Source organism: Balaenoptera physalus (assembly GCF_965194825.1).
Source record: "Balaenoptera physalus genome assembly, chromosome: X".
In the NCBI taxonomy this organism is placed as follows: domain Eukaryota; kingdom Metazoa; phylum Chordata; class Mammalia; order Artiodactyla; family Balaenopteridae; genus Balaenoptera; species Balaenoptera physalus.
Genome location: NC_138903.1, coordinates 8,132,796 through 8,159,536, shown reverse-complemented (window position 1 = coordinate 8,159,536; position 26,741 = coordinate 8,132,796). Strand labels below are relative to the sequence as shown.

Below are 26,741 nucleotides of genomic sequence, written 5' to 3'. Positions count from 1 at the left end.
CAACCTTTCGTTCCCCTTTACAAACCTCAATGTTTCTGGTTTCTAACGTCAAGGCTTATCTGCCCGAGTTTTATCATGGGATTGAAATCATCAACAAATATCATTCATTACCGTGAACAAGATGGGGTCCGTACGACAGCGGATTTCCACACTGGCCACAAGGAGAATCACCAGGGACGTCTGGATTCACCCCGGAAGTTGGACCTCATTGACTTGTGGGGGAGCACGAGCAGCAGTAGTTTTTTTTGTTTTTTTTTTTTTATTATTATTATTTTTAACTTTTGGATTTATTTATTTATTTTTGGCTGTGTTGGGTCCCCGCCTCTGTGTGAGGGCCCCCTCCAGCTGCGGCAAGCGGGGGCCACCCCTCATCGCCGTGCTCGGGCCTCTCACCATCGCGGCCTCCCCCGTTGCAGAGCACAGGCTCCAGACGCGCAGGCCCAGCAATTGTGGCCCACGGGCCCAGTCGCTCCGCGGCACGCGGGATCCTCCCAGACCAGGGCCCGAACCCGTGTGCCCTGCATTGGCAGGCAGACTCCCAACCACTGCGCCACCAGGGAAGCCCGCAGCAGTAGTTTTTAAATGCTCTTTAGATCATTATAACGTGAAGTCTGGCTTGAGCCAACTTGTATAAGTGAAGCTCTCACAGGTAAATAGTCATCCGGCTCCTGGGGGGCGGGGGCATCTCCACAGAGAGGGAAGATGGGAGGTGAGCGGAGTCAGGAACTATATACGGGAAGCACACGATCAGTTACTTTAAGCAGCATCTGCTTTTCAAACTGAGAATTCCACCTAGAATATTGAAAATATCTTTAGAACTCTATTTATTCAGCCCAGGGGTGGGTGATGGCATTGCCACTTGGCAAGTGCAAGAAAAGCTCTGGGAAACACGAGGGATGAGGGCAGGCCCCAGACAGTGTACAGTCTGGCAAAGAGGAGAGAACGGAAAACTGCCAGCCAAATACATGCACTAAAAACATTTCACGACGATATGCTTCTGCACGTGGCAAAGAGTAAAATGCCACGCTCATCCCAGGGTCAGTTTCTCCTTTTTCGGAGGGAGACGGTGGTTCTAAAACAGTCATCAATTTTTAAAACTGGTACACAGAGCACGTGCTAAGCATGAGACACACAGCTGACCAGGAGATTATTCGAAACAGACTTTCCTTTGCCTTCTTTCTAAGGGTGAATGTGATGCAGCACTGAAGTAAAATGATCCTATAGAAACTGCCCAGCAAAATATACCACGTGCCCTAACTTGGAATTTAATAAAACACGCGCACTTCTATGGAACTGAATCCCTTTGAGGTGACCTTTTTCTTCTGCTTTTCTGCCCATCAAAACCTGCTCTTAGGAGTCCCTACGCTGTTCCCAAAGTGTGTATGGAAGTAAGTCACTTTCGACCAGCTGGAGACATGGGCGGGGGAGGCCAGGGGGCGGAATGGAGAAGGTGCAGGAAGGAAGAACGGGGCGGGGCCTCGGCCCCCAGGAACCCAGGGGCGAGAAGGGCCCCGCCAGAGTGATACAGGATGCTGTGGGAAACAATGCCAGGTCAGCGGAAGAAGAGAGTCCTATGACGCAGAGAACCCTAGGGAGCACACCCTCTCCTGCCCCCAGGCCCAGCCTCCTATCAGATGAGAACTTCGACTAGAAAGCTCCACCAACCACCCCACGACCATCCCACCTTCGCAGTTTTGAGCCAAGCCCTCAGCCTCCTTTGGAATTAAGGGTCAGGAGGTAGGGGGAAAACAGACCGACGATATCTTTCTTCAGAGTGGAAAACTGCAACATTCCACGTTACCGTGATTAAAGCGGAAACACCGCGTGCAAGCACCAATCGTGCTCTCTCCATCAGAAGAAACCAAAAAGAAACAGTAAGCGCACAGCTCAGCATCTTACACACGAACGCTGAGGTGCCCTTACCATGGGCACAGGAGAAACAGGCGGATGACATGTCACCTCCTGAGAGGCCTGACGACATGGCAAGTCTTGGTGGTACTCCAGGCAGGCCAGGCCATCCTGTAATGTGAGTGAGCGTGATGCTCTGCACAGAACATTCTGGAGAAAGGGGAGCAGGGAGCTGATGCCGGCTGATCCTTTATGGAGCTGCTGGATTCTCTGTTTTGATGACGCCTAACCATTCAGTCAGGTCGTCAGTCACCTTAGCTAAACTACTGCTTCACCAGGTAGTTGTCTGTTTGCGGGGGAAAGGGGGCTTATCAGAACCCCATGGTTAGGGGGCAAGGGGCTGCATTTGTTTGTTTGTTTGTTTTCAGAAAGCTTCCCAGGTGTTTTGCAGGAAGCCCCAAGAATCACTGGTCCAGATCAGTGGTTCCTGAGCTTGGTTGCTATTGAACTCACCAGGAGAACGTCTCAAAAATGGACACCAGTTGCAAATCACATACCTGACAAGGGTCCAGTATTCGTTATATATAAATAACTCCTAAAATTCAACAACAAAAAGGCAAACAACCCAATGAAAAAATGGGCAAAGGAACTGAACAGATATCTCTCCAAGATATACAGACAGCCAAAAAGCACATGGAAAGAGGCTTAACATCATCAGCCATTAGGGAAATGCACACCAAAACCACAACGAGATACCACTTCACACCCACGAGGATGGTCGTTTTTTCAAAAAAGCAAACAGACAAAAAACAACAACAACAGAAAATAACAAGTGTTGGTAAGGATGTGGAGAAACTAACCCTCATGCACTGCTAGTGGGAATGTAAAATGGTACAGCTGCTGTGGAAAAAAACAGTTTGATGGTTCCTCAAAAAGTGAAACATGAAATTACCATATAACCCAACAATTCCACTCCTAGGTATATACCCAAGAATACTGAAAGCAGATACTCCAACAGACACTTGTACACGCGTGTCATAGCAGCCCTACTCACAAGAGCCAAAAGGTGGAAACAACGCAAATGCCCATCAACAAAGGAAGGGATAAACACAATGTGCTCTATCCGTACAATGAAATGGGATTCAGCCCTGAAAAGGAATGAAGTCCTGATACGTGCTACCACATGGCTGAGCCTTAAAACATTATGCTAGACACAAAAGACCGTACATTCTATGATTCTATTTATAAGAAATGTCCAGAATCAGCAAACCAGAGAGACAGAAAGCAGATCAGTGGTTGCCTGGGGCTGGAAAGAGGGAGGAATGGGGAGTGACTGCTTAATGGGTATAAGGTTTTCTTTTCGGTGATGGAAATATCTTGGAACTAGACAGAGGTAGTAGTTGCACAACACTGAATGTACTAAACGCCACTGAATTAACCATTTTAAATGGTTAGTGGTTAATTTCACGTTATGTGAATTTTACCTCAATCTTTAAAAATGGGAAGAAAATGGATATCAGGGGGCTTCCTGGGCCCTGCTGATCAGAATCTCCTAGGGTGGGGAGACATATATATATATACCACCTTAAATTAATATAAAACCGAGAGCATTTCTGTGGCTAAGACCTCAGGGTTTTACCTGATGTTATACTCATCATGGGTAAAGAGTATGACATGCTGCCCTCCCTCTCTCTGAAGAAAACTATGCATTTTAGAAATTTTTTTTTAAATTTATTTTTGGCTGCGTTGGGTCTTCGTTGCTGCGTGCGGGCTTTCTCTAGTTGCAGCGAGCGGGCGCTACTCTCCATTGCGGTGCACGGGCTTCTCATTGCGGTGGCTTCTCTTGTTGTGGAGCACGGATTCTAGGCGCGCGGGCTTCAGTAGTTGTGGCGCACGGACTTAGTTGCTCTGTGGCATGTGGGATCTTCCCGGACCGGGGCTCAAACCTGTGTCCCCTGCATTGGCAGGCAGATTCTTAACCACTGCACCACCAGGGAAGTTCCAAAACTATGCCTTTTAAAACAGCATAAATAGCGCTTCCCTGGTGGCGCAGTGGTTGAGATTCTGCCTGCCAACGCAGGGGACACGGGTTCGAGCCCTGGTCCGGGAAGATCCCACATGCCGCAGAGCAACTGGGCCCGTAAGCCACAATTACTGAGCCTGCGCGTCTGGAGCCTGTGCTCCGCAACAAGAGAGGCCGTGACAGTGAGAGGCCCGCGCACCGCGATGAAGAGTGGCTCCCGCTCGCCGCAACTAGAGAAAGCCCTCGCACAGAAACGAAGACCCAACACGGCTAAAAATAAAATTAATTAATTAATTAAAAAATATATATATATATTAAAAAAACAGCATAAATAGATGTGTAACATTCAGAAAACGAAAATAATGACAAAATCATGGCAACGAGGCACTCAAGAGCAACGGAACCAGGACGGTGTGCGGATTCAAAATCACGCCCCCAAAATGATGGACGGACCCAGAGTGTAGTCCGCAGAGATGAACACAAAACAAACTGGAGAGGTGACCTCAACATCACCGGACTGTGGTGTGCTCATTATGGACACCCAAATAAGGGCAAATGTTAATGGACCCTAATGAGAGCTGACAAGGACCAGAGGGAAAGGTGAAACTGAAGCTGCCCCCCAGGCCAGCTCAACAAAAGAAAGAACGATCTAACTCTGAGCTGGCTGGCACTCCGTGGTCAGAGATGTCATCAGGCAGAAGGGACCCGGCCGCCTGACTGCTGACGGCCCACGTTCAGGCTGCAATGCTTGCGGGAGCGTGAGGTGCAAGACCCCCCTCGGAACAGGCATGCTGCCTGTGGCTTCAAGCCTCTGATGTTCCAACGCTGTTCACAGTTCCTGGAGGTGTTTCAGAAATCTGGCTTCAGGGACCTCCCTGGTGGTCCAGTGGCTAAGACTCCATGCTCCCAATGCAGGGGGCCCGGATTCGATCCCTGGTCAGGGAACTAGATCCCACATGCCGCAACTAAGGAGCCCGCAGGCCACAACTAAAAGATCCCGCAGCTAAGATCCAATGCAGCCAAAATAAATAAATAAATATTTTTAAAAAAGAAAGAAATCTGGCTTCAGTAATCCTGACTGGAGATGGTGACGTTTTGTGTCGTTGCACAATTCCACCGGAGTGGAGGTAGTTACCATGGAGGGACCACCATACGTAGTATTCATTTGCTCCCTTATAAACAAACTGTGCTACAATTAACACTCTCCAGCACCTTCCTTTCCCTGCTTCTGGAAAGTTCTGACTTTGATCCATCTTTCCAGTAAGTCTAAGACCTGACTATCAAAAGAACAATGGCCTAAAGGTCACACTTCTGTTTCACCTTTACTTTCAAGGGAGGAAAAAAGAACTTAATACGGGAACAATTAACTTTACGTAGGGCTACCTTTTTGGTGAGAAAAAAAACCCAGCTTTGCAAACAGTACCAGCCAACTGTTTCACAAAACCAATTCCAGTAACTCGTATGCCTGCGGTACCGTTATGTCATTGGTTTGCTTCTCGGAAAATTTCCCAATTTTTGTTTATTTTAGTAATTTGGAATAGGTCAAGGCACCTTCTTTAACTCCAGGTGGAGAGGTAAAGCAACCAAACACCAGTGAAACATAAAAAAGATCACGGGAAAGAGAGGAAAGACGCAAAGGCATGCTTCTGTTTTCTGGTCCACAATCAGTGAGGAGCTCCTGTGGAATCCAAGTTGACTTTGAACTACCCACAAGTCTGGAGAGTAGGCCACAAACTAACCTCGCAGCTCAGGACAGTGGAAAAACCAGGAAGAACTTAGCTCCTCCTCCTACCCCACAACCTGGTTGGGATTAATCCACATGGTTTTACTGAAAATGATAGAAGTAGCACTCCTCCCCGAAATGACGTGCTAGGGTGTTATTTTCACTGGTGCAAAAAAAGGGATGACACCCACTCCAACCAATGAAAGAGTGGCTACTAAGCACCCCAAACAGACGGAAAGAACGTCTCTGTTTCTCTACTTTACATAACAAAATAAAAGTTAGCTCGGCTGAAGGAAATGCAGACTTTGGATTCCAAATATTTACTGAGTTGGCACTGGATTTACAACTGAGATGCTGACAATGACTCAGGAAAAACAAGGATTTTATCAGTTACATGTTCATATAAAACTTTATAGTGATCCATAGTTTTAAAGGAGCCAGGTGATAAATGGCATAAGAAAAAGAATTCTATTAATAATTTTCAAGGTAAAATAAGTACATGAGTTCTTATTTCGAAATGGAAAGTATGTCTAAAGCCCCAAGATAGAGCTTAGAGTTGCTCGAACAGGAATTATTGGTTCTGGCCACCGAGGTGGCACTTAAAATGCAAATGGTACTCTGTCCTTCTCCCTTAAGTACGTGGGAATGCAAGAAGCTATTCTTGGTAATCCTTGACATTTTCGTCAAATGCCATCTGCATGGTGACATCTTGGAGGTTTATGATATTGGAGGGGAGACGGTTTGGCTTCCGGTGTCTTGCTGAGGTGAATGAGATGGCAATCGCGGGTTGACCTGGGCCGGACCAATCACAGAATGATTTATGTGAGATGCCTTCTGAAGCAGTCAGTCTATCCACGGCCAGCAAAGCACTGCCAGGTCGGCTACGTGCCTTTCCTGAGGAAAAGTCACAATGTGAAAGAGCTCTGCAGAGCTGGCCACTGTGGGCTCCAGCCTCATCATTTTAGATCCCAAACCACCCAACCATTAGGAAGTAACTACTCACTTTTTTCTTTCGTCATAATAATAATTAAAAATTCATTTCTAAAACTCTAAAACAAGAATTTACAACATTGTATGGGCATTCCAAAAGTATATGTAAATCTTCTCTAAAGACATACTATTTAAACACACCGCTCAGCTGCTAAAATAACAAAAACGAAGCACATCTGCTGCACAGTGGTTCCCGTTCCATGGCACTCCTCGCAGCCCCGTCAGCAAAGCTGAGGACAGTCCAGGGAAAAGGCCCGGCTCCCTTGTGCCGATGCTGGCAGAACCCTGAACTCCCCCAGCCCGCAAGGATCCAGAGGCAGGGTGAAGCAGACAGGCCACTACTACACTACATGTCAGTACCAAGCCCTCCCCACAAGCTGTGACAACCAAAAGTCTCCAGATGTCGCCCCTAGCTGAGAACCACTGCTGGAGTGGAATCCGAGAACCTGGGGTGGGAATCTCTCTTACAGCTTCGGGCACCGGCTGCTAGGAAAATCTTTAAGTTAACTGTTGAAGTGACTTAACGTCTTTCACCACCTTCCTAACCCCGTTTCAGCAACTTTCCCATATCCCACCACTGGCATGCGAGCCCCGCAAGAGCGAGGACTTTCCAGGGGCATCAGTATAGACATGCGTTCTGAGAGCTCCCTTTCAAGACCAAACAGCACAATGATTTGGGTCAACTTAACTTCAACCCAAAAGTAAGTTCACCTGTGCCTTTAAATGTACATCCAAAAGCTGTTAATACACATATGAAAACTGTCTTGTAGGTATCGCACAAGGTAGCCAAGAAGATATAGCTGAAGATCTTGACCCTGAATCAACTTCTCTTATTCTTAACATCTGCCCAGTATTAAGTGTCTATTAATTATGGAACAAGGTCTAATCACGTGACGTGAATTTGTAAAACCTCTAACATCACCGGGTACTACAAATACCAAATTCTGGAACATGATGACATCCATACCTGGAAATCAATAATTCTGTACATGTTTGGGGTGTTTTCAGGTTTGCATCCTAGCTAATACAAACTACGATGAAAGCTGAAGATGCAAACGCTTTGGTGGTGTTAACACAGTACACAAACAAGCATGACATCGATCACAAGTCAGCAAACTAAGTCCCAAGGGCCAAATCCAGCCTGCCTCCAGTCTCTGTAAATAAGTTTTTACTGAACGCAGGCGGGCACATCCACATTTAGGTATCGCCTATGGCTGCTTCTGAGCTACAACAGCAGAGTCGAGCAGTTGCAACAGAGACCCTATGGCCCGCCAAACCTAAAATATTTACTACCTAGCCCTTTACCCAAAAAGCTCGATGGCTCTGCTCTAATCTGTTCATAACATTTCATTTCCAGCAACTTCATGTACCCAGCCACAAAACCAAGGGAATGCAAAGAACAGCTCTAAGCAGAGAGGAAAAACAGTCACCATGCACTCTGAGTGCTTCTTTACACTGGTGAGTCTCCAGTGCTACACAAGTAGGAGGAAACTAAGGAAGCAATTCAGAAGCAGAAGTGACATAAAGGAGGGAGGAAAATCTGACAGGCAGAAGAGAAAAGACCTTGAAGAATCACTAAGCTGAATGACTATTTATTCTGTACGACCACAAGAACAATGAAAATATGAGTGTCTACTACACACTAGACATTGACCTTAGTGTCCCCATTTTCTGAAAAGAGGAAACCAAGGCTCAGGGAGTCCAAATGCTGCCTTAGGGCACAGGTGAAACAGAAGAGCCTCGAGTCAGACTCAAGACCATCCATGCCTAAAATCAAGGCTAACCACATCCGGGTGGTCCCTGTGGTTACTGGTACATTCCAAGAACATACCAATGCCCATGTTCATGCATACAAACCTTAACTATCAAGAAAATGTTACATTTTTTTAAAATTAATTAATTAATTAATTTAATTATTTTTGGCTGCATTGGGTCTTCGTTGCTGTGCACAGGCTTTCTCTAGTTGCGGCAAGCAAGGGCTACTCTTCGTTGCGGGGCGCGGGCTTCTCATTGCGGTGGCTTCTCTTGTTGTGGAGCACGGGCTCTAGGCACGCGGGCTCAGGAGTTATGGCGCGCAGGCTTAGTTGCTCCGCGGCATATGGGATCTTCCTGGACCAGGGCTCGAACCTGTGTCCCTGCATTGGCAGGAAGATTCTTTTTTTTTTTTTGGCTGGCAGATTCTTAACCACTGCGCCACCAGAGAAGTCCCGAAAATGTTACATTTTAGTATATCCAAAAAGAAATTAAAAGCATATAATACAATTTTAAGAGGTTCTTTCAAAAACGTGTGAAAGATAAAAATGCTGATATTGAAAGGCCCAGGTATCAGCTGGTCCTTTATCCACAAACTTCATTTTACCCCAAAGGCTGCCACATAATCAGATATCACATCAACTTTTCTAAACAAACAGCAGTGCTACTAAGTCGTTCTATAAGATAAATTCCTCTGAGAGAGGCAGTTTCCTTCATGAAACTAACTATATTTTTAACCTAGTAATGATTACCAGGTTGTAACATGGTAGTACTCTCCCCTTACAGTTGGCCAAACTCCTGGGCAATGTTAACGTGTGGCTTCTTGGTAAGTGTCCCTGGCGATTGTATGAACGTTTTAAGAAGCCCAGAAGCCTTTTGCACGGTTAGAGGCTGCTAAGTCTAATTTACATAGCCTGGTCTGTCCAGTTACCAAGACAAGGCAACCACCTGAATTTAAAAACAGAGTCACTTTAAAAGACTTTTAAAAACAACTATATTGTGGTATAATCTACAAACCATAAAATCTTCCCATTTTATGTGTAATTTCAATGATTTTTAGTAAATTTACTTAGTTGTGTAACACATAATCCAGTTTTAGAACATTTCCATCAGCCCAATCACACCCTTGGTACCCATTAGCGGTCACTCCCCTTTCCTACCCCCAGCCCCAGGCAACCACTAATCCACTTTCTACCTCTATGGATTTGGCTTTTCTGGACATCGTGTTATCAGTCGAATCATACAACGTGTTGTCTTTTGCTTCTTTCACTTAGCACAGTGTCTTTGAGGTTCATCCATCACCTCCCTTTTCATGTGAAACCTACCCAGTACTTGGGGCTCATATCTAGTGACTGCACACCACAGTTTAATGCTGGGTTGGGTATGAGGCTGGGAAGAGTTAGAGAAAGCATGTGGAAGGTTCTCCACAAATCACTGTACAATGGCTGCTGTATGATGTACCTGGGCTAGTGATAGCAAACACATGAGCATGCAGCCCTTATGGCAACGACACGCATAGTGTGCATGGCAGGCACCTCTGGGGCTGTCTGCCCTTCTCAAACGAAGCCTCTGTTATTCCAGGAAGCAGAGATGGGCTTCGAGAGGTCTGCAATCCTCCTGAAAGCATATGCAAGCTTCTGTGTGCTTGCGCGTGTTTCCAAACCCAGAACCTCTACCTTGTGTCCGATTTCCTGGGGCCCATGATCCCAGTGCTTTAGAGTTCCTGCACTCGACCCAGCCTCAGAGCACGTCTACCAAGTCTGTCAAATGCATGAAGGACATATGAATACTCACAAAAGAGAGATGAAGGAAAAACAAATATTAGAATTCAACCATATAAACATCAACAATTTCACAGTTCCAAAGACCACACTGTAATAGTAAAAAAGACATTAGTAGAAAAACTGGTGAAATCCAAATAACGTCTGGAGTTTGCTTAATAGTAACGTATCAAGGTAGGCTTCTTAGTTCTGACAAATGTACTATGCTAATATAAGATAGTAACAGTGAGGAAAACTATCCTATCTTTGCAACTTTTCTGTAATTCTAAAACATTCCAAAATAGAAGTGTATTCCAGCAAATCAACGACCACTGGATTGCATTTATCCCATGCCTAGATCTCTTAAGGCAAATATGGAAAGAAAAAAAAAACACTACAGACAAAATAATTGCACATTAGCAGCATAATAATTACAGTACTTATATAATCATACAGATCAGGGATAATCTAAATGGTCGAAAACAGAGGGATATTTAATAAACGACAGCACAGCTGCTCAGTGGCAGCTTATGCCTCCAAGAAGAACGCCAGTGGTGAGAACACAGGGCAACAGGGGATAGAGACACAGAAGCGAGGATGCCTTTGCCGGCTGCAAGTAACAGAAACCCCAATTCAACTGGCTTTAAAAGATAAGGAGACTTTGCTATTTTACATTTCACATACGAAAAGCTGCTGCAGGCAGGCAGCTCCAGAACCTTATATTGTCTACCCACCCACCTTAACAAAGATACAGCCTTTCCACTCCACCACCCTCGGTTTCTCAGCAGCTCCCTGCTGGTTTTTATGGCAGCAACTTGGCTGCCTGGCTGCAGGTTTAGGTGGAGACAGGACGTTAATTGGCAGGAGTTACTTCTATGTAGGTCTATGGGAACAAGGAGCCTTCTGCTCAACCATGCCTGTCTCAGACCTCCCCTCCCAGCTCGCTGGACGGCTCTGGGTCATGTGCTCCTGCCTCTGCCAACTGCAGGCCTAGCTGCTCTATGACTGGCTTAGAGCCACCTGAGGCACTACTGACATTTGGGACTGGATTATTCTTTGTTGTGGTAGGGGCCATCCTGTGCTTTGCAGAATATCTGGCGGCGTTCCTGGATTCTACCCACTAGATGCAAGTAGCACCCCATACCCACCTCCAGTTGTTACAATCAAAAATGTCTCCAGACATTGCCAAATGACTCCTGAGGGGGGGCAATCTCCCCTAGTTGAGAACCACTGGCTTAGAGCCATCAAGACTTCACCAGGGGGCTTCCCTGCTGGCGCAGTGGTTGAGAGTCCGCTTGCCAATGCAGGGGACGTGGGTTCGAGCCCTGGTCTGGGAAGATCCCACATGCCGCGGAGCAACTGGGCCCGTGAGCCACAACTACTGAGCCTGCGCGTCTGGAGCCTGTGCTCCGCAACAAGAGAGGCCGTGATAGTGAGAGGCCCGCGCACCGCGATGAAGAGTGGCCCCCGCTTGCCACAACTAGAGAAAGCCCTGGCACAGAAACGAAGAACACAACACAGCCATAAATTAATTAATTAAAAAATAAAAAAATAAAAATAAAAATAAGTAAATAAATAAATAATAAAAATAAAGGAATTCCTTTAAAAAAAAAAAAAAGACTTCACCAGCAGCTGCTGAGAGGGTCACATTCCCTGAGTCAAGACAAGGGTGGCCACTCCAACAAAATAGGGGCTCTGACAGCTGGCAAGAAGGCTCTGCTCTTGAGAACTCTAGAATATATGAGAAAGTGAAATACAGAAATACAAGGTTATCATTATGAATAAATAAAACCTGTTTCTACAGGCATAATTACATGAAACAAACATTTATTGAGAACCTGCTATGTGCTAGGTACTGTACAGAAAAAGCAGAATAAAATGTAAATAAGTGAGTTAAAGGAAAGGAGGTAGTTAATATTAAAAAAAAAACTGAATAACTAGATCTCTGCTTGATTCCTTCATTTTCCAATTTCCTTTTTAACATTTTAAAATAATTACAGATTCACAGAAAGTTGCAAAGAAATGTACAGGGAGGTTCCATGCACCCTTCATCCAGTTTCCCCCAAGGTCCTATCCTGCGTAAGTACAGTACAACCCCAAACCAGGTAACCAACACTGGAACAATCCACACAGCTTATTCAGAGTTCACGTGCTTCCGTGTGTGTGTGTGTGTGTGTGTGTGTGTGTGTGTGTGTGTGTGTGTGTAGTTCCATGCCATTTTATCACGTGTGTAGCTTCTAGATACAGAAACAGTCCACCACTACAAGCCTCCCTCATGCCACTCTTTTACAGCCATACCCACCCCTGTCCCCCATCCGCCATCCTTGGCAACCACTGATCCGTCCTCTATCTCTATAGTTGTCTTATTTCAGGAATGCTACATAAACGGAGTCCTACCAATTTCATTCTGTGCATTGTGTTGGCTGGAATGGGGTTTGAGCACCTCTCGGTTTCCTCTGAAGGGGAGCAGGTTAATGAAGGGTTTTCCCTGTGACACCAGTCCCAGGGGGTCTTTCTGTGTCTCCAGGTCTGTAGGGAGAGGTGGAGAGCAGCTCTGAGCAGATACATATGTGCACATGCACAAATCCTGTAACTGGCCTTTAAAAACCATGCAAGTTCATAAAGCACAGGTGGGGGGAGGGGAGCCTCGTTTACCTAGGAGCACAAAAGAATGAGAGTCCCATGCCCGAATTCTTCCAGGAACTAAAACGTTTTGTACCTTTGAACCTTAGCTTCTTAACTGTGTATTTTTTTCCAGTATTATTCAGATATAACTGACATATAACACTGTGTAAATTTAAGGTGCACAAACATGCTAATTTTGATACACTTATATATTGCAATAATCTGATTACCAGAGTAGAGTTAGCTAACACCTCTGTGACATCATATAATTACCGTTTCTTTTTTGTGGTGAGAACATTTAAGATCTACTCTCAGCAATTTTCAAGTATACAATACAGTGCTATTAGCTATAATCATAATGCTGTACATTAGATCCCCAGAATTAACTGTGTATTTTTAATGAAAATCATTCTAAAAGTGCTTATTTTCCTGTCTTCTTATTATAAAGTACAGTTGACCCTCGAACAACAGAGGGGTTAGGGGTGCCCACCCACCAGAAAGTCGAAAATCTGCATATAACTTATAGTCAGCCCTCTGTACCCACAGTTCTGTGCTGTAGTATTTACTACTGAAAAAAATCCGGTGGACCCATGCAGTTCAAACCCAAGTTGTTCAAGGGTCGACTGTAGTCTTTTTTTTTTTCAAGATTTATTCATTATTTATTTATTTTATTTATTTTTGGCTGTGTCGGGTCTTTGTTGTGGCACGCGGGATCTTTGTTGAGGTGTGAGGGATCTATCATTGCAGTGCGCGGGCTTCTCTCTAGTTGTGGTGCGTGGGTTTTCTCTCTCTAGGTGTGGCGAGCAGGCTCCAGGGCACACGGGCTCTAGTTGAGGCGCAAGGGCTCAGTAGTTGCGGCGCGCAGGCTTAGTTGCCCCACGGCATGTGGGATCGTAGTTCCCCGACCAGGGATCGAACCCATGTTCCCTGCATTATAAGGCGGATTCTTTACCACTGGACCCCCAGGGAAATCCCTCAACTGTAGTCTTAATTGGCATGTTGTTTAAATAATCTAATCTAACTTTCCCTGCTTGTCTTATGACAGTTAGATGCAGCAGCCTTTCAGGGGGAGGAGAGAAGTCTCTATTGAGGGTTCCTTGACTAAAGGGTCCCCCGCTGGGTTTTATCTTTCTGAGCCCCTTCTCTCTAGTTGGTTAAACTTCCCGCTGGGGTCTTCTTATCCTGTGTCCCCCACCCCAGCCCCTATCTACCCCACCCCCAGTGACTAATAGTTTCCTTGAATAGACCCTGTATTCTCCTAAGATCAGAGGTCAGCACACGTTTTCTGTAAAGAGCCAGACAGTAAATGTCTCCAGTTTTGCGGGCCACATGGCCTCTGTCCAGAGACTCAACTTTGTCCTTATAGCGCAAAAGCAGCCAAAGACAATAACTAATTGCACGACTGTGGCCGTGCTCCAATAAAACTTTATCTATGGACACTGAGACTTGAAATCCCCATAACTTTCATGAAATACTACTCTCCTTTTGATTCTTTTTCAACCATTTAAAAATGAAAATCCCATTCTTATCTTGCAGGCTGTATAAAAACAGGTGGCCAGCGGGATTCAGCTTGTAGGCTGCTGTTTGCCAACCCCTGTCCTAAGATCTCCCAGGGGCAGTCATCACATCTGGGAAACAGTTTACACTCAACAAGCATCAGTTCGTCAACTGACAACAAGTATTGTTTTCTCGTACATGTAAGAAAATCCAGCCACAAGGAAATCTGGGGACTTGCGTGGTGGCATGCCGCAGGTGCAGGTGCAGGAGCGGACCTGGACCCTCTGTATCTTCTGACTTCAGGGCTGACCATCTCCCCCCACCAGCCACCCCTGCTCCCCCGGCAGCAGGCTGGTAACCGCTGCGCTGTTGGCCTATTATTTCATGTAGGCTCTTTTTGTTTCCCCAGCTGCATTTTCATCCCCTTCAGGAAAAGGCCTAGGCGATATTAATTACATGTGACCCTCCATCGCACCTGGCACAGACTAAGCATCTAGATTAATAAAAATCCTACCATATATTCGTTTTTGGCTACCTGTTCCTAATTTTAAAAAGAAATGTGAACTAATTTATACTTCTCAAAGTAACAAACGAAAAGCTAAATTAAGTTGACCTCTTTTCTCTGATCCTCAATTGATTTTTCTCGAAGGGTGACAGCTGCTCCCGTGGGCAAAGTTCGCACGGCTGCCCTCAGTTAGGATCCCACGATGGTGTGTCCTCTGCATTAAACCAAGAAGCAAAAGCACAAAACCAGATCCCTACAACATATATGAACCTCAATACCACTAGGCTAGGTGAATGAAGCCTGACACAAAAGGCCATCTGTATACAGTCACAGAGATATGGAATACGGAATACAGAATTCCACGTATATGAAATGCCTGGAACAGGCAAATCCATAGAGATAGAAAGTAGGTTGGTGGTTTGGCAATTGCCAGGGCTGGGGGCGGAGAAGGGAGCGGGGAGTGACTGCTGAATGACCACAGGGTTTCCTTCTGGGGTGATGGAAACGTTTTGGAACTGGACAGAGCGGTGGTTGCACAACACTGGTAATGTACCAAATGCCACTGAGTTGTTTACTTTAAAATGAGTTATTTTGTTATGTGACTTTTACCCCAATAAAAACAAGGTTTTTTAGAGAATGGTGGTAGATCTGTACATTCTGACGGTGGAAAGAGTGCCTAGACATATTGTTAACTGAAAATGGCAAGTCACAGAAAAAAAAATTGATAGCAAGATCCCATTCATGTAAACTTCCAAAACAAATATCCGGGCTTCTGCACATGTACTTAGGCAGAGGTGTAGAGAAGGGCCGAGCAGGCCACACAGCAAGCTATTATAATGCTGGTTACCCGGGGAAGGGGCAGGCAGGGATTTTCTTGTGTTCTGCATACTTCCACATTGTGTCATTCTAGTAAAGCAAGAACGAATGCTTCAATGGGTTCCCGTATAATAGATAAACACCCCAGGTCCCTGTGGGTCTGAACATTTTAAAGGGCATCCACCGTCAGGACCACGCACATCTGTGCATCAGAGCACGGCGCCAACAGAGACTGGAAAGTGGGGTCTGCAGGAGAGAAGCACAGCTGCTTGCAAAGAAACACTCAATCAGGCAGCTCTTTGGTCACCAGGATGCTGAACAATTAATTTTTATTAAGTTTCTCGCTCCTTTGGCTGCATCAATCAGTTGATTAATCACATGAAGTGCATTAAGCTTCATAAATGAGTACAACAGGCCTCAGGAGGGCCTACTGTCAGGACAGCATCACCCCCTCTTTACAATCTTTAATTTTCTCTTAGAGAAAGGCCAGTGTGTGCGAGGGGCATTTCCGGACAGAAGGAGAAAGGAGAAAGGAGAAAGGAGGGGAGGGTGCGAACACCGGTGGGTGCAGCCAGACCATCTCTGAACTGCTCTCTGAATGCCAGGCCCCCTCCTGGAGATTGGAGCCCAGCGAGCTGGCTGGCTGTGACCCTGGCCTTGTCCCTGACCTGCCAGGCAAGGTCTGCCAGCGTGCTAGCAATGAGCCACAGGACGAGGGCACCTTCTCCTCCTTCAAAATTAGACAGATGACCGTCTTTGTCCAATTTGCAGAGAAAAATTAATAAATGCACCAAGTCTCACGATGTTAACATTGCCATCTCCACTTCTGCTAAACATCAGCACCTCCTATATCTCACTTTTCCACTAGCCCTGGCACAAAACTGTGACTCTTGGCTACACACTGTAATCTCCAGGGGAGCTTAAAACTCGGGGCTACCTGGCCCATGTGGGGAGGCGCCAGCATTCCTGAACTCCCCGGCCAGTTCCACTGTGCACAACCCCAGTGCGGAAGCCCGCTCCTAGCTCTCAAGGAGCCAAAACAAGCATCAGACAAACGAGGACACACAACAGCTGATCACAGCCAGCCTGAGACCTCGTATTTTTCACTGAGTACACGAGGTCGTGTTTATATCTTGACACTGTAAACCTATGAATGGTCATTTTTCTCTGAGTAAAACGGTTGGGAGTTGACATCGTGGAATTAAAGACATAGCTACTTCCTAGATTCTGCAAGGACACCTGGACAGGGCGGGCGCTTCAGGGCGGCTTCCAAAACGCGGTGCAGCCCCACCAGGGAACAGTATTTGGCAACGAAAGGGAATGGAGCACTGATCCACACTGCGACTCGGACAAATCTCGAAAACATGATGCTGAGTGAGATAAGCCAGACGCAGAAGGCCACAGGTTGCACGACTCCATGTACATGAAATGTCTAGAACAGACAAATCTATAGAGACAGAGAACAGATTCGTAGTTGCCAGGAGCTGAGGGAGATGGGAGTTACTGCTAAAGGGTACAGGGTTTCTTTTTGAGGCAATGAAAATGTTCTGGAATTAGATAGTGGTGATGGTTGCACAACCTTGTGAATGTACGAAAAACCACTAAATAGGGCACTTTAAAATGGCACATTTTATGGTATGTGAAGCATATCTCAATTTTTAAAAACCGGGGTAATTTTCAGGACAAACCCAGTTGACCCGTACACTAGAGGGCTGCCCCACACTGGAGACAGGCGCCTTTGCACAGGACGGAGCTCACCTCCTGCGGTGGCTCTCTGGTGTCCTGCCCGAGCTCCAGGCGGCCTGGAAATGTCACACTCACCGGGGCAGTGCCCCATCTCCTGACGGCACTGAGGCTGGCACACAGGAGCCGCTCAGGAGACCTCTGCCTGGTTCGATGTCCCACCCACTGAACTGCAGGGCTTGTCCCCCAGGGGTTGGCCCAGCCAGCTCCCTTCTTCTTTCCCTCTCCCGCCCTGAACCCCTTGAGCTTTAAGGAAATAAAAAGAGGGCCCTCCAGATGGAAAATGTTGAGGATTTCACAGCTCCACAAGCAACTTTTCAGGATGCCCTTGCCCTGTCTTTCTAGAGCTTCTGAGCAAAGGCAGAGGCCATCCTCTCACCGGTGGCTCCTTCGTCCACAGAGGGATGGGGATGTCTCTTGGGGGCATCCCAGGCAACCTGATCCCCGTCTCTCTCTCTCTCACACACACACACACACACACACACACGTGAGCACACGCACGCGCGCAGAAGGCCAGGCCAGCTCTCTCTGGGTTACTGCAGAACACTGAAGTGTTAACAGATTCATTTTCTTTTTTCGGCTGTGTTGGGTTTTCGTTGCTGTGCGCGGGCTTTCTCTAGTTGCGGCAAGCAGGGGTTACTCTTCACTGTGGTGTACGGGCTTCTCATTGTGGTGGCTTCCCTTGTTGTGGAGTATGGGCTCTAGGCATGCGGGCTTCAGTAGTTGCACCACGTGGGCTCAGTAGTTGTGGCTCGCAGGCCCTAGAGTGCAGGCTCAGTAGTTGTGGCGCACGGGCTTAGCTGCTCCACTGCATGTGGGATCTTCCCGGACCAGGGCTCGAACCCGTGTCCCCTGCATTGGCAGGCGGATTCTTAACCACTGTGCCACCAAGGAAGTCCCGAGATTCATTTTCTTCTGTTCCACTGCATATACACTTGTATACACTTGACATTCAGTAACTACCCATTGATTGAGAATATTCTACAAATTGAAGAATACATTCATACTACTTTCCCAAAGTTTCATGTACTGGTATTACCATGTGCATGGTTAGTAAATTCAGGGTTTTTCACATAAATATGTTTAACATCCGTTCTTCATGGAAACACAGACAGCAGGTCTCTGTGGTCTTACCCCCTGTTATGGAACATCTTAGTAACCACCAATCTGCTTGAAACAAATTCAGCTCCTAAATGTGAATCACTGCAACCAGGTGGATAGAAGGAGTTCAGCGGGTCTCCATCAGGCCCCCAGAGGACACTTGGCAATGTCTGAAGACACTTTTGGTTGTCATGACTTGGAGGGGTGTGCTACTGGCAGGCACTAGGTAGAGACCAGGGACGCTGCGAAATATGCTACGCTACACAGGACGGCGCGACAATAAAGAATTACCCGCCCCCAAATATGAATAGTACCCGGGCAGAGAAACCCTGCTCTAAAGTAACACCTGCCCAGCTTGGATACCTCTTAGGACACTGCCTGTCAGCAATACAGTAAGTTGAATGACTCCACATGTTTCTCTATGTAACCGACTCACTGAACATACACCATCAACAACAACGGTGGCAAAAACAGTGAAGGCTTATGAGTGGGGTTAATAGGAGGCCTCAGCTTGGCCCCTGGTGAGTCCCAGCTACTCCTAAGGTGTCAGAAAGATTCCTTCGGCACCCTCCCCTCCCCGCTCCTGATTTCACCTGCCTTAATTCAAGCATCAGCTAAGTCCTGTGCGCTACTTGTCTCCCTCGCAATTTCTCTGATATAATCCCTGACTTTTCTAGTCCTAGTGCCCCAGATATCTCTAACTCAGGCCCGTCAGCATCTGTGAAAACCTCCGACAATTTCCACCTGGCCTCTCCTCTCAGAATTCCACCCTGTCCGTCACTCATACTTGGCTAGCTCAACAAATAAGACTTGGTGCCTAACGTGAGTGAAACTCCGAGCTCAATCCACAAGGTGCAGGACTCCTAGGAGTGTGTGAGGAGCCAGCAAGAGAACGGCTATAAAATGCCTGGCGCAGTCCCCCTGGGCACCCGACAAACAGCGGCTAGAGTGGCTGTTATCAACTGCACCAAGCTGACCACATGCTTCCACCGTCTCTGGGAGAACAACACATGGGGTGTATTGGTTTCCTACTGCTGCTGTAACAAACTGCCACAAACCAGGTGGCTTAAAACAACACACATTTATTACCTCACAGTTCTGGAGGTCAGAAGTCAAAAATCAGTTTCATTCTGCCAAAATCAAGGTGTCAGCAGGGCCGTGTTCCATCTGCAAGCTCTGGAAAAATACACCTCCTTGGCTGTTCCAGCTTCTAGAAACTGCATGCATTCCTCAGCTCACGGCCACATGACTCCAACATCTGCTTCTGCTGTCACATCTTGTTCTCTGACTCTGACCCTCCTGCTGCCCTCTTGTAAGGATTCTTCTGATGACACTGAGCCCACCCAGATAATCCAGGATGATCACCTCATTTCAAGATTCTTAACTTAATCCCACCTACAAATGCCATTTGTGTTGGAAGGTAACTTATTAACAGGTTTAGGAGACTAGAACATGGACATCTTTGGAGGGCCATTATTCTATCGGGGGCGGGGTGGGGGGAGGTGTCTGTTAAATATCAAACAACAGTGAATATAAGATAAAAGTAACCAGTGGGTATAACACAGTACAAGGGGCACACGGTTACCCAGCCAAGGGAAGGTCAGGTTAGGTAGTGGATTTGGGCTCAACTCCGGAGTCAGACAGACGCCTCCTCGTTGGCTCTGGGAAGCGAGGTTACTAAGTCAACCCCCTTGGCCTCAGCTCCATCACCTGTCCACCTACAACTCCTGCAGCCCTCGTGGGCTTTCAGTGAGAGCATCCACCAAGCGCCTAGAGTGCCTGGCACACGATAAGCACTCCACGTGTGTCCTAAGACCCAAGGGATCCCAGCGGGGAGAACAGGAGGCAGGAACAGCACGGTGAGGCCTCAGGGAAGAGGACACGGGCCCGTGTGAGCCCCATGGAGGCAGGGACCTGTTTGCTGGTGCTCAGCACTGGAGTCCTGAACCCGCAAGCGTGCCTGAGATGGAGAGGCTGTGCAACAGTTACTCAATGAATGAATGGGTGATCGAATGAACAAATGAACAGAGGCAGTATGCTTAAAACTGAGTAGGGACTGGGCAGTGGGGTGGCGTATGTGACAGAGCACTGCATCAGGGTCAGAAGACTCAGCTCAGGTCCCCGTCCTACTCACAGCCGGCGGGACGCACGCCTTGGCTACAGCCCTCGCATACAAGATGAGGAGTTGGAAGGAAGCGGCCCTGGCTCTTCCAAGAACAAAGCTGGAGGATTCAAGCTACGCGTGGTCTTGCCCGAGCCTGACCTGCCTTACACGAAGGCTCGGGGTCAGTCAAACTGAACGGTTCGCTCTCTTATTCCAAACACACCCAGCACTTCCTCTTCCGCAGCACTTTCCTCACATTCCCCCTTCTCATCCCCAGCACTGAGAAAGCACGAGAAACGCTCAACCTAGGAGATGACTGACAAGGATAAAGAACCCCCAGGCTCTAGTGAGCCCTCCTCCTTTTCTCCGAAGCCATCACCACCTGATAATGGTGCCTGGTGACCATCACTGTCTCCATTTTATGTGTCTGCCACCTCCCAGACAAAGTTGGTCTCCATCCACCATCCCAGCACACAGGAGGCCAAGAATCTATAACTATTACTTCATTTTACTGGATTTGAATGGGAATGGGAATAACTGAACTCAGGAAAATTTAGCTCTGCTTTTATTCCATCAGATTAATTTTACTGAATTTACTAGAAAGGCAGCCAATTAGCAAAAGGACCCAGGCTAGAAGCAGTTCACCGGGCTCACCCGGTGACCTTTAACATGTCACTTGACCCAAGGGTTTATGCACTAGAACCTACCAGAGGTGAAACACAGTTTCCACTTCCAAAAGCAGAGCGAAAGGGAAGAAAAGGAAACTTAGAGATTTCCAAACATCCGGGAGATATTTTTGGAAATGAATGACTTTTCCATTCACTCCTCTTATAAAAAAAAAAAGAAAGAAAGAAAAGAAAAGAAAGAAAGAAAGAAAGATATTAGACGGAGAACAAACCAAGAAGTGGTTGCTGATCATCTAAATGGAAGAAGAGTCTTACGGAAGCCCACTCCTTAGAGCCTGAGAAGCAAGACACTCCCCCATGGATACACAGAGACGACCTATAGTCTTAAAGAATGAAAAATGGAAAAATCATTATTTGCTTATCAGAAAGTTTATATAATCCCAAAATAGACTCTGCGGGGTAAATATAGTAAACCTCCTATTAATTAACACTGAATAAAGGTTCCAAGAAGGTAGCAATGATGCCATCTGGCCCTGTTATGTGGGGCTCCAACCTGGCAAATTCCGGAACCATGGATTGCTTTCCCCTTAAAGCAACAGCCTGTTCAAAAGACTTTTAATATATCACAGAATTTCTCCATGTGGCGCAGGTCAAACCCCATCTCGTGAACAAATGGATCCCTAAAAGCTTTTGTCATGATATAATCTGGGCCTTCTACCGCCATCCTGATCATTTATACTCTGCTTTGATCTCAAGTGTGACATGGTCCACCACTCAAACTGCTCGAGGTTGGCATTTCCAGTAATGTGCAATCCCAACTGAGCTATCGGAAACAGAACGCTAAGTTTCAACAGATCAGTCCACCTATAGGTTAATATCAATACAACCCTGCAAGAAGCAGACATATACATGTCAAAGGCACTGAATTTTTCCAAAAGAGGCAGAAAAGTTCTTCCCATATTATCCACCTAAATGGTAAATACCTTTTTATAAAGTGGCCATTGAACTCTGAGTTGATGTATGTGGAACACATATGTGTCACTAATGTAAACCACACACAACTCACCCACAGAAACTACCAGTCACAAAAATGGTGAATCAACTTTATTTTTAATCTTATTTATTTATTTATTTATTTGGCCGCGCCATGCAGCATGTGGGATTCTTAGTTCCCCGATCAGGGATCAAACCTGTGCCCCTTACATTGGGAGCGAGGAGTCTTAACCACTGGACCGCCAGGGAAGTCCCAACTTTATATTTTTTAACAAAGTTTTTGGGTATGATTCCCAGAAAACTAACTACGAAAATTATATGCACAGTACTGATCTGCAGAGATAGTGAATTTAAACCTAAGGTGGGTTCATACTCCAACTAAAGAAATTCTGTTTTGAAAATATTGAGATTTGTTTTTTACACATCTGTAGCCACATCTGTAAAGATGTCTCCTTACGTTTGCAACCTCTTTGTTGTAACTTGAAAAAGAAAGTACAGCTACAATAATTCACCAACACACCCTGAGCTGGCAAGACCCAATGTTGTTAAATACAACATTGAATGGAATTACTATAAAACTCTAGAAGAGTTTGTTTACAAACCTTGGCCCTCGGTGACCTTGCTTACGGCAGCATATTTTATGCTATTAGGTTTAATAAATTATATAGGAAATGATGTTTTCAGTCGGCAACAATTTTCGCCTAACTGACTACATTCATCTATTCCTCCATAATTTCATTTTCTTTAAAAACCTATTTCTTTGCCTCTCCTGACCGTTCTCCATTTGGAAGCTGTTTGGGGAAAGTCCTCATTTTCTGAATACCGTTTTCCAGTCGTGTGAATCAAATGCAACTCAAAAAGGGTTTTAACTGTCAGATGCACATGGAGAAAATGCTGCGTGCTCTGACACACGGTTTTTTCCATATCATAAAAATCATAAAAATCAATTACAACTTTAAAGGATAACCGGTCCCCTATAAAAATCGGCAGGGTTCTGTTGTGAAAGAAGAATGACTATTACAGCATTTACACCCTTCCGTAGACTCCACTTAAATGTCTGTGGCTCGCTGAGCATTCCATACATATTTCGGGCAAGGTATTATGGGAGCTGAAGTGCAAGCTGTCCTCTGCTGAATTTTCACTCACTATGAAAACAATGTCTCATAAAAGTGTACACGTTTTTACTTTACAAAAAAATGTAAAATGTCCACTTTCGTTCACTCCACCGACAATTTTCGCATTAGAAACAGGGCTTTTTAAAAACCTGTAACGTAAGTGATGTATAAAATGTCATTCAATAACACAGACTTCTGGAAAGAGGAACATAGGAAATGGGTATGAAATACATGGAAAGGAAGATTCTACAAGCTGTCTTCTGTGGGGTCTGCTCACCTATGGCCTGGGTTGTACCATTAAAATGGAAATTCTTACATTTATACTTTTCATCATGAATCCACACTCCAATGTAACCGCAACTGTTTTATATTACCCTCATAAAATGAGTCTTTGCCTTTTCTAAGCAAAACAGTATTTTTTAATTGGTTCATTTTCCAGTTGTTTGGATTTTTAACAGACATACAGCATAAAAGGGCACCACATTCCAAGCAGTTCTACCAACTCCAGAACCATCCAAGGCTTGATCAGACAGCTGTGGCTCTAGCCTTTGGTTAAAATTATAATATGATCTCACCTGATTTTCAAAATAACTAAGCATCTTTTTAAGCCAATAAACTGTGCTATAATCTCTCTAAGTTTCTGAGTCCAGAAGCTTGCCATGTTCAAAGAGAATGTTAGGGAACCATGATCCTTTTGCCTTCCTTTGTTTTTCCCTATCTGAACCCAGAGAAATCTTCAAACAATAATTTAGCAGCTTCCCTCCCCAAAGGTTTATTTTCAAACGCCAGTGCCATGCAGCGCTGCCTTTCCAGTGCAGGTAGGAGGAAGCAGGAGCCTGTCACCACGCTGGGCCTTTTCAAGTCTCAAAATCACTGGGAAGCTTGCAGTATTTCCTTTCTGGCACTCAAGCCCAGTGTGGAGAGAAGTTGCTCCAGATAGGACAAGATATCAGATAATCACTGTAATCCCTTGGTTTCAACAGAATTCCAACTCCACAAAAAAATGCCTCTCCCCAAAAGCAGCTGAACCAACTGAAACCAACAGACAATCGAACAAAAAGTTAACGAAGAAGTCATTACATGAACTTAATTAATCGTAATCTGGTGGTGCTTTTAGAAGCATCCGTTTTTCACTCCGTAGGATTTATTTACGTGAATAATAAGACAATTTAACGCTCTACTCGGATCTTGCACAAAAAGGAAACCTAAAATTCAACTCTTGTTTTCCCTTTATTCCAAAAGCATATGGGTCTAATCATAGCCCATTCTGACCGCAGTACACAGGCTTTTTCAATCAGAATTTTAACTCAACTTTTAAGGCGCTAAAGAGTAACCATCACAAGTTTGATGGTTACTCCAAAGAATCGGGAATCCCTTAAGTGTCCCATCTGGCACAGCCTTCGAATGGAAACTAGGCTCAGCCCGCCAGACAAGGAACCCACACCACGAGGCTGGGGCGCACGTTTGTGCTCCAAGATGACAGCTCATCTGGCCACCGCGAGGTCGGGGGCGCCTGTAGGGCCACGGCCAGCGGGCGGTGGGCCGCGGAGGCCCGACAGGGATGGGCGAGACCGCGGAGGAAAAAGGAAGAGAGGGCCATCCGTCAGCCCCTGGAGAGGAAATTCCAGGCGCCCAGCTCCCAGGCGTCGGTCAGCGGGTGACGTGAGGGAACCAAGGAAGAGTGTCCGCCCCGCGGTGGAGGCCGGGGATTCCGCACTCCTGGGGCTCGAGGCCGGGAGAGGGGGCGCCTCGATCCTCGGCCAGGAGTCCGGGGATGGGGGCGCCCGGATCCTCGCCGGGCGAGGAGGACTCACGATCTTCGCCCACACCCGGAGGCCTCCCGGGTCCTCGATCCTCTCCCTGGGCCCAAGGTAGGGGGCGCCCTAATCCTGGCCGGGGCCCGCGCCCCCCTTACCGGTCGCGAGGGTCGATCCACGACGTCTGGCGCGTGTTGTGGTCGATGTAGAAGACGCGGCCGTCGTAGTCGCGCGCCTCCTCCCAGCCGGCGGGCAGCGGCAGCTCGGCGCTCTCCCGGGCCCGCGGGGGTGGCGGCGCGGAGGGCGCGGGGGGCGCGGGGGCCGCGGCGGGGGGCGCGGGCGGCGGCGGCTCCCGCGGGGGCTGCGCGGGCTGAGGCGGCTCCCGCGGGGCCTCGCGCGGCTGTCCCCGCCGCCGCCGCCGGCCGCCGCTCAGCCATGGCATGACGGCGCGGGCCCCGCCGCCGCCCGGCCGCCCCACGCGCGCCGCCTCCTCCGCCAGCACTAAGGCCCGGCGTCCGGGGCGCGGGGGCGGCCGCGGGGAGCCGCCCGCCGCGCCTGGTGCATCCTCCGCCCGGTGCCCGCGCACCGGCGCCCGCCTGCCGCCCGCCGCCCGCCGCCCGCCGCCCGCCCGGCCCTACGCGCTGCCGCCCGCGCCGCCTGGGTCACTCGAGTCGCCGCCGCTCGTGGAGTCACAGGCCCAGAGCTGCCGCAGCCGCTACCGGCGGCCCCTCAGTTCCCACGGCGCGCCCGGCCATCTTCGTTCCTCGGCGCCGCCCGGTAGGGGCGGGGCTACGCAGGCCCCGCCCCTCTTGTGGCCCCGCCCCTCCCCATCCCCTCGGCGGCTCCTCCCCCGCTTGCTGCAAGCCCTTCAATCTCCCTTGGTTGCTCCGCCTCCAATCTCTCCTGGGGGCTCCTCGGCTCTTGGCTCCTCTGCCCCCCAGCCCTCACCCCCGCCCGCTGCTTCTACTCCTCCTCCCCAGCCGGCTGCTCCTACCCCCCCAGCCCCGCTCAGTGTTCTTCCGTCTTCCCCTGCTGCTCCGCGCGCTCCTCCCTCTTCTCTCCAGCTCCACCACCTCCTTGGGCCTCGCCGGGAAACCGCACGGGAGCCAGGATGGGCGCCGCCGCGTCCGTCCGCCCCCGGGCCACCGCGGAGAGGAAGGAGGGCCGGGAGGACGGCGCCCCACCCGGGCTGCAGGCGCGGCCTGCCGGGGGCTGACTCTTGGGGCCCAAACAATTCCCGGGGGAGAGGGCGGTCACCTCACTGCACCCATTCTCAGGCCTTGAATGTCTGGGGTCCTCCTCTCTGCCCACTTGGTGGGGGAGGGGAGCTGCGCCCTGGGTCTCCCGAATACTCAGGATGGTCCCGCGAGGGTGGGTAAGCCCCCGGAAGAGAGGCCGAGGGAGCTCCGTAGCTGGAGGAGGAACCCGAGGTCGGTCCTCTTGGGTGGGACCTGGAGGACACACCTGGAAGTGGGGAGCTGGGCAGGTGGGCACTTCTCATGCCTGCCAGGAGAGCCCCAGCAGGGCTGGTCCGAAGTCCCCACTCTGGGCCAGGGCCCCTGACCTGCCCTGAGCTCTTGCATCTTCCAGTCTGGAGGATCCAGTAGTGTGAGTGGAGACCCAAGTAGGCCACTGCTTGGGCGGAAGCCAGGTCAGCTCCTAAAACATGAAACCTCTATGGTAATTGGTAGTTATGTTCTACTCACATCTCATAGCTGGAGAAACTGAAGTCCAAAGATGGGGCCCTCTCTTGCTCCAAATCC

The 26,741-nt window shown here is 47.9% G+C and overlaps 1 protein-coding gene across 4 annotated transcripts in view; it reads right to left on the bottom strand.

The window, feature by feature from the left end:
* The window catches only part of LOC309652864 (protein WWC3-like), a 129,993-nt gene extending 104,231 nt beyond the window's left edge, over window positions 1-25,762 (bottom strand). For all 4 annotated transcript variants that reach the window (XM_082446947.1, XM_082446946.1, XM_082446948.1 and 1 more), the window contains exon 1: window positions 25,137-25,762. In XM_082446947.1, the coding sequence (XP_082303073.1) occupies window positions 25,137-25,420 (284 nt within the window). In that variant the 5' untranslated portion in view covers window positions 25,421-25,762. The remainder of the gene's footprint in view (window positions 1-25,136) is intronic.
* Between the last annotated feature and the right edge of the window lie 979 nt (window positions 25,763-26,741).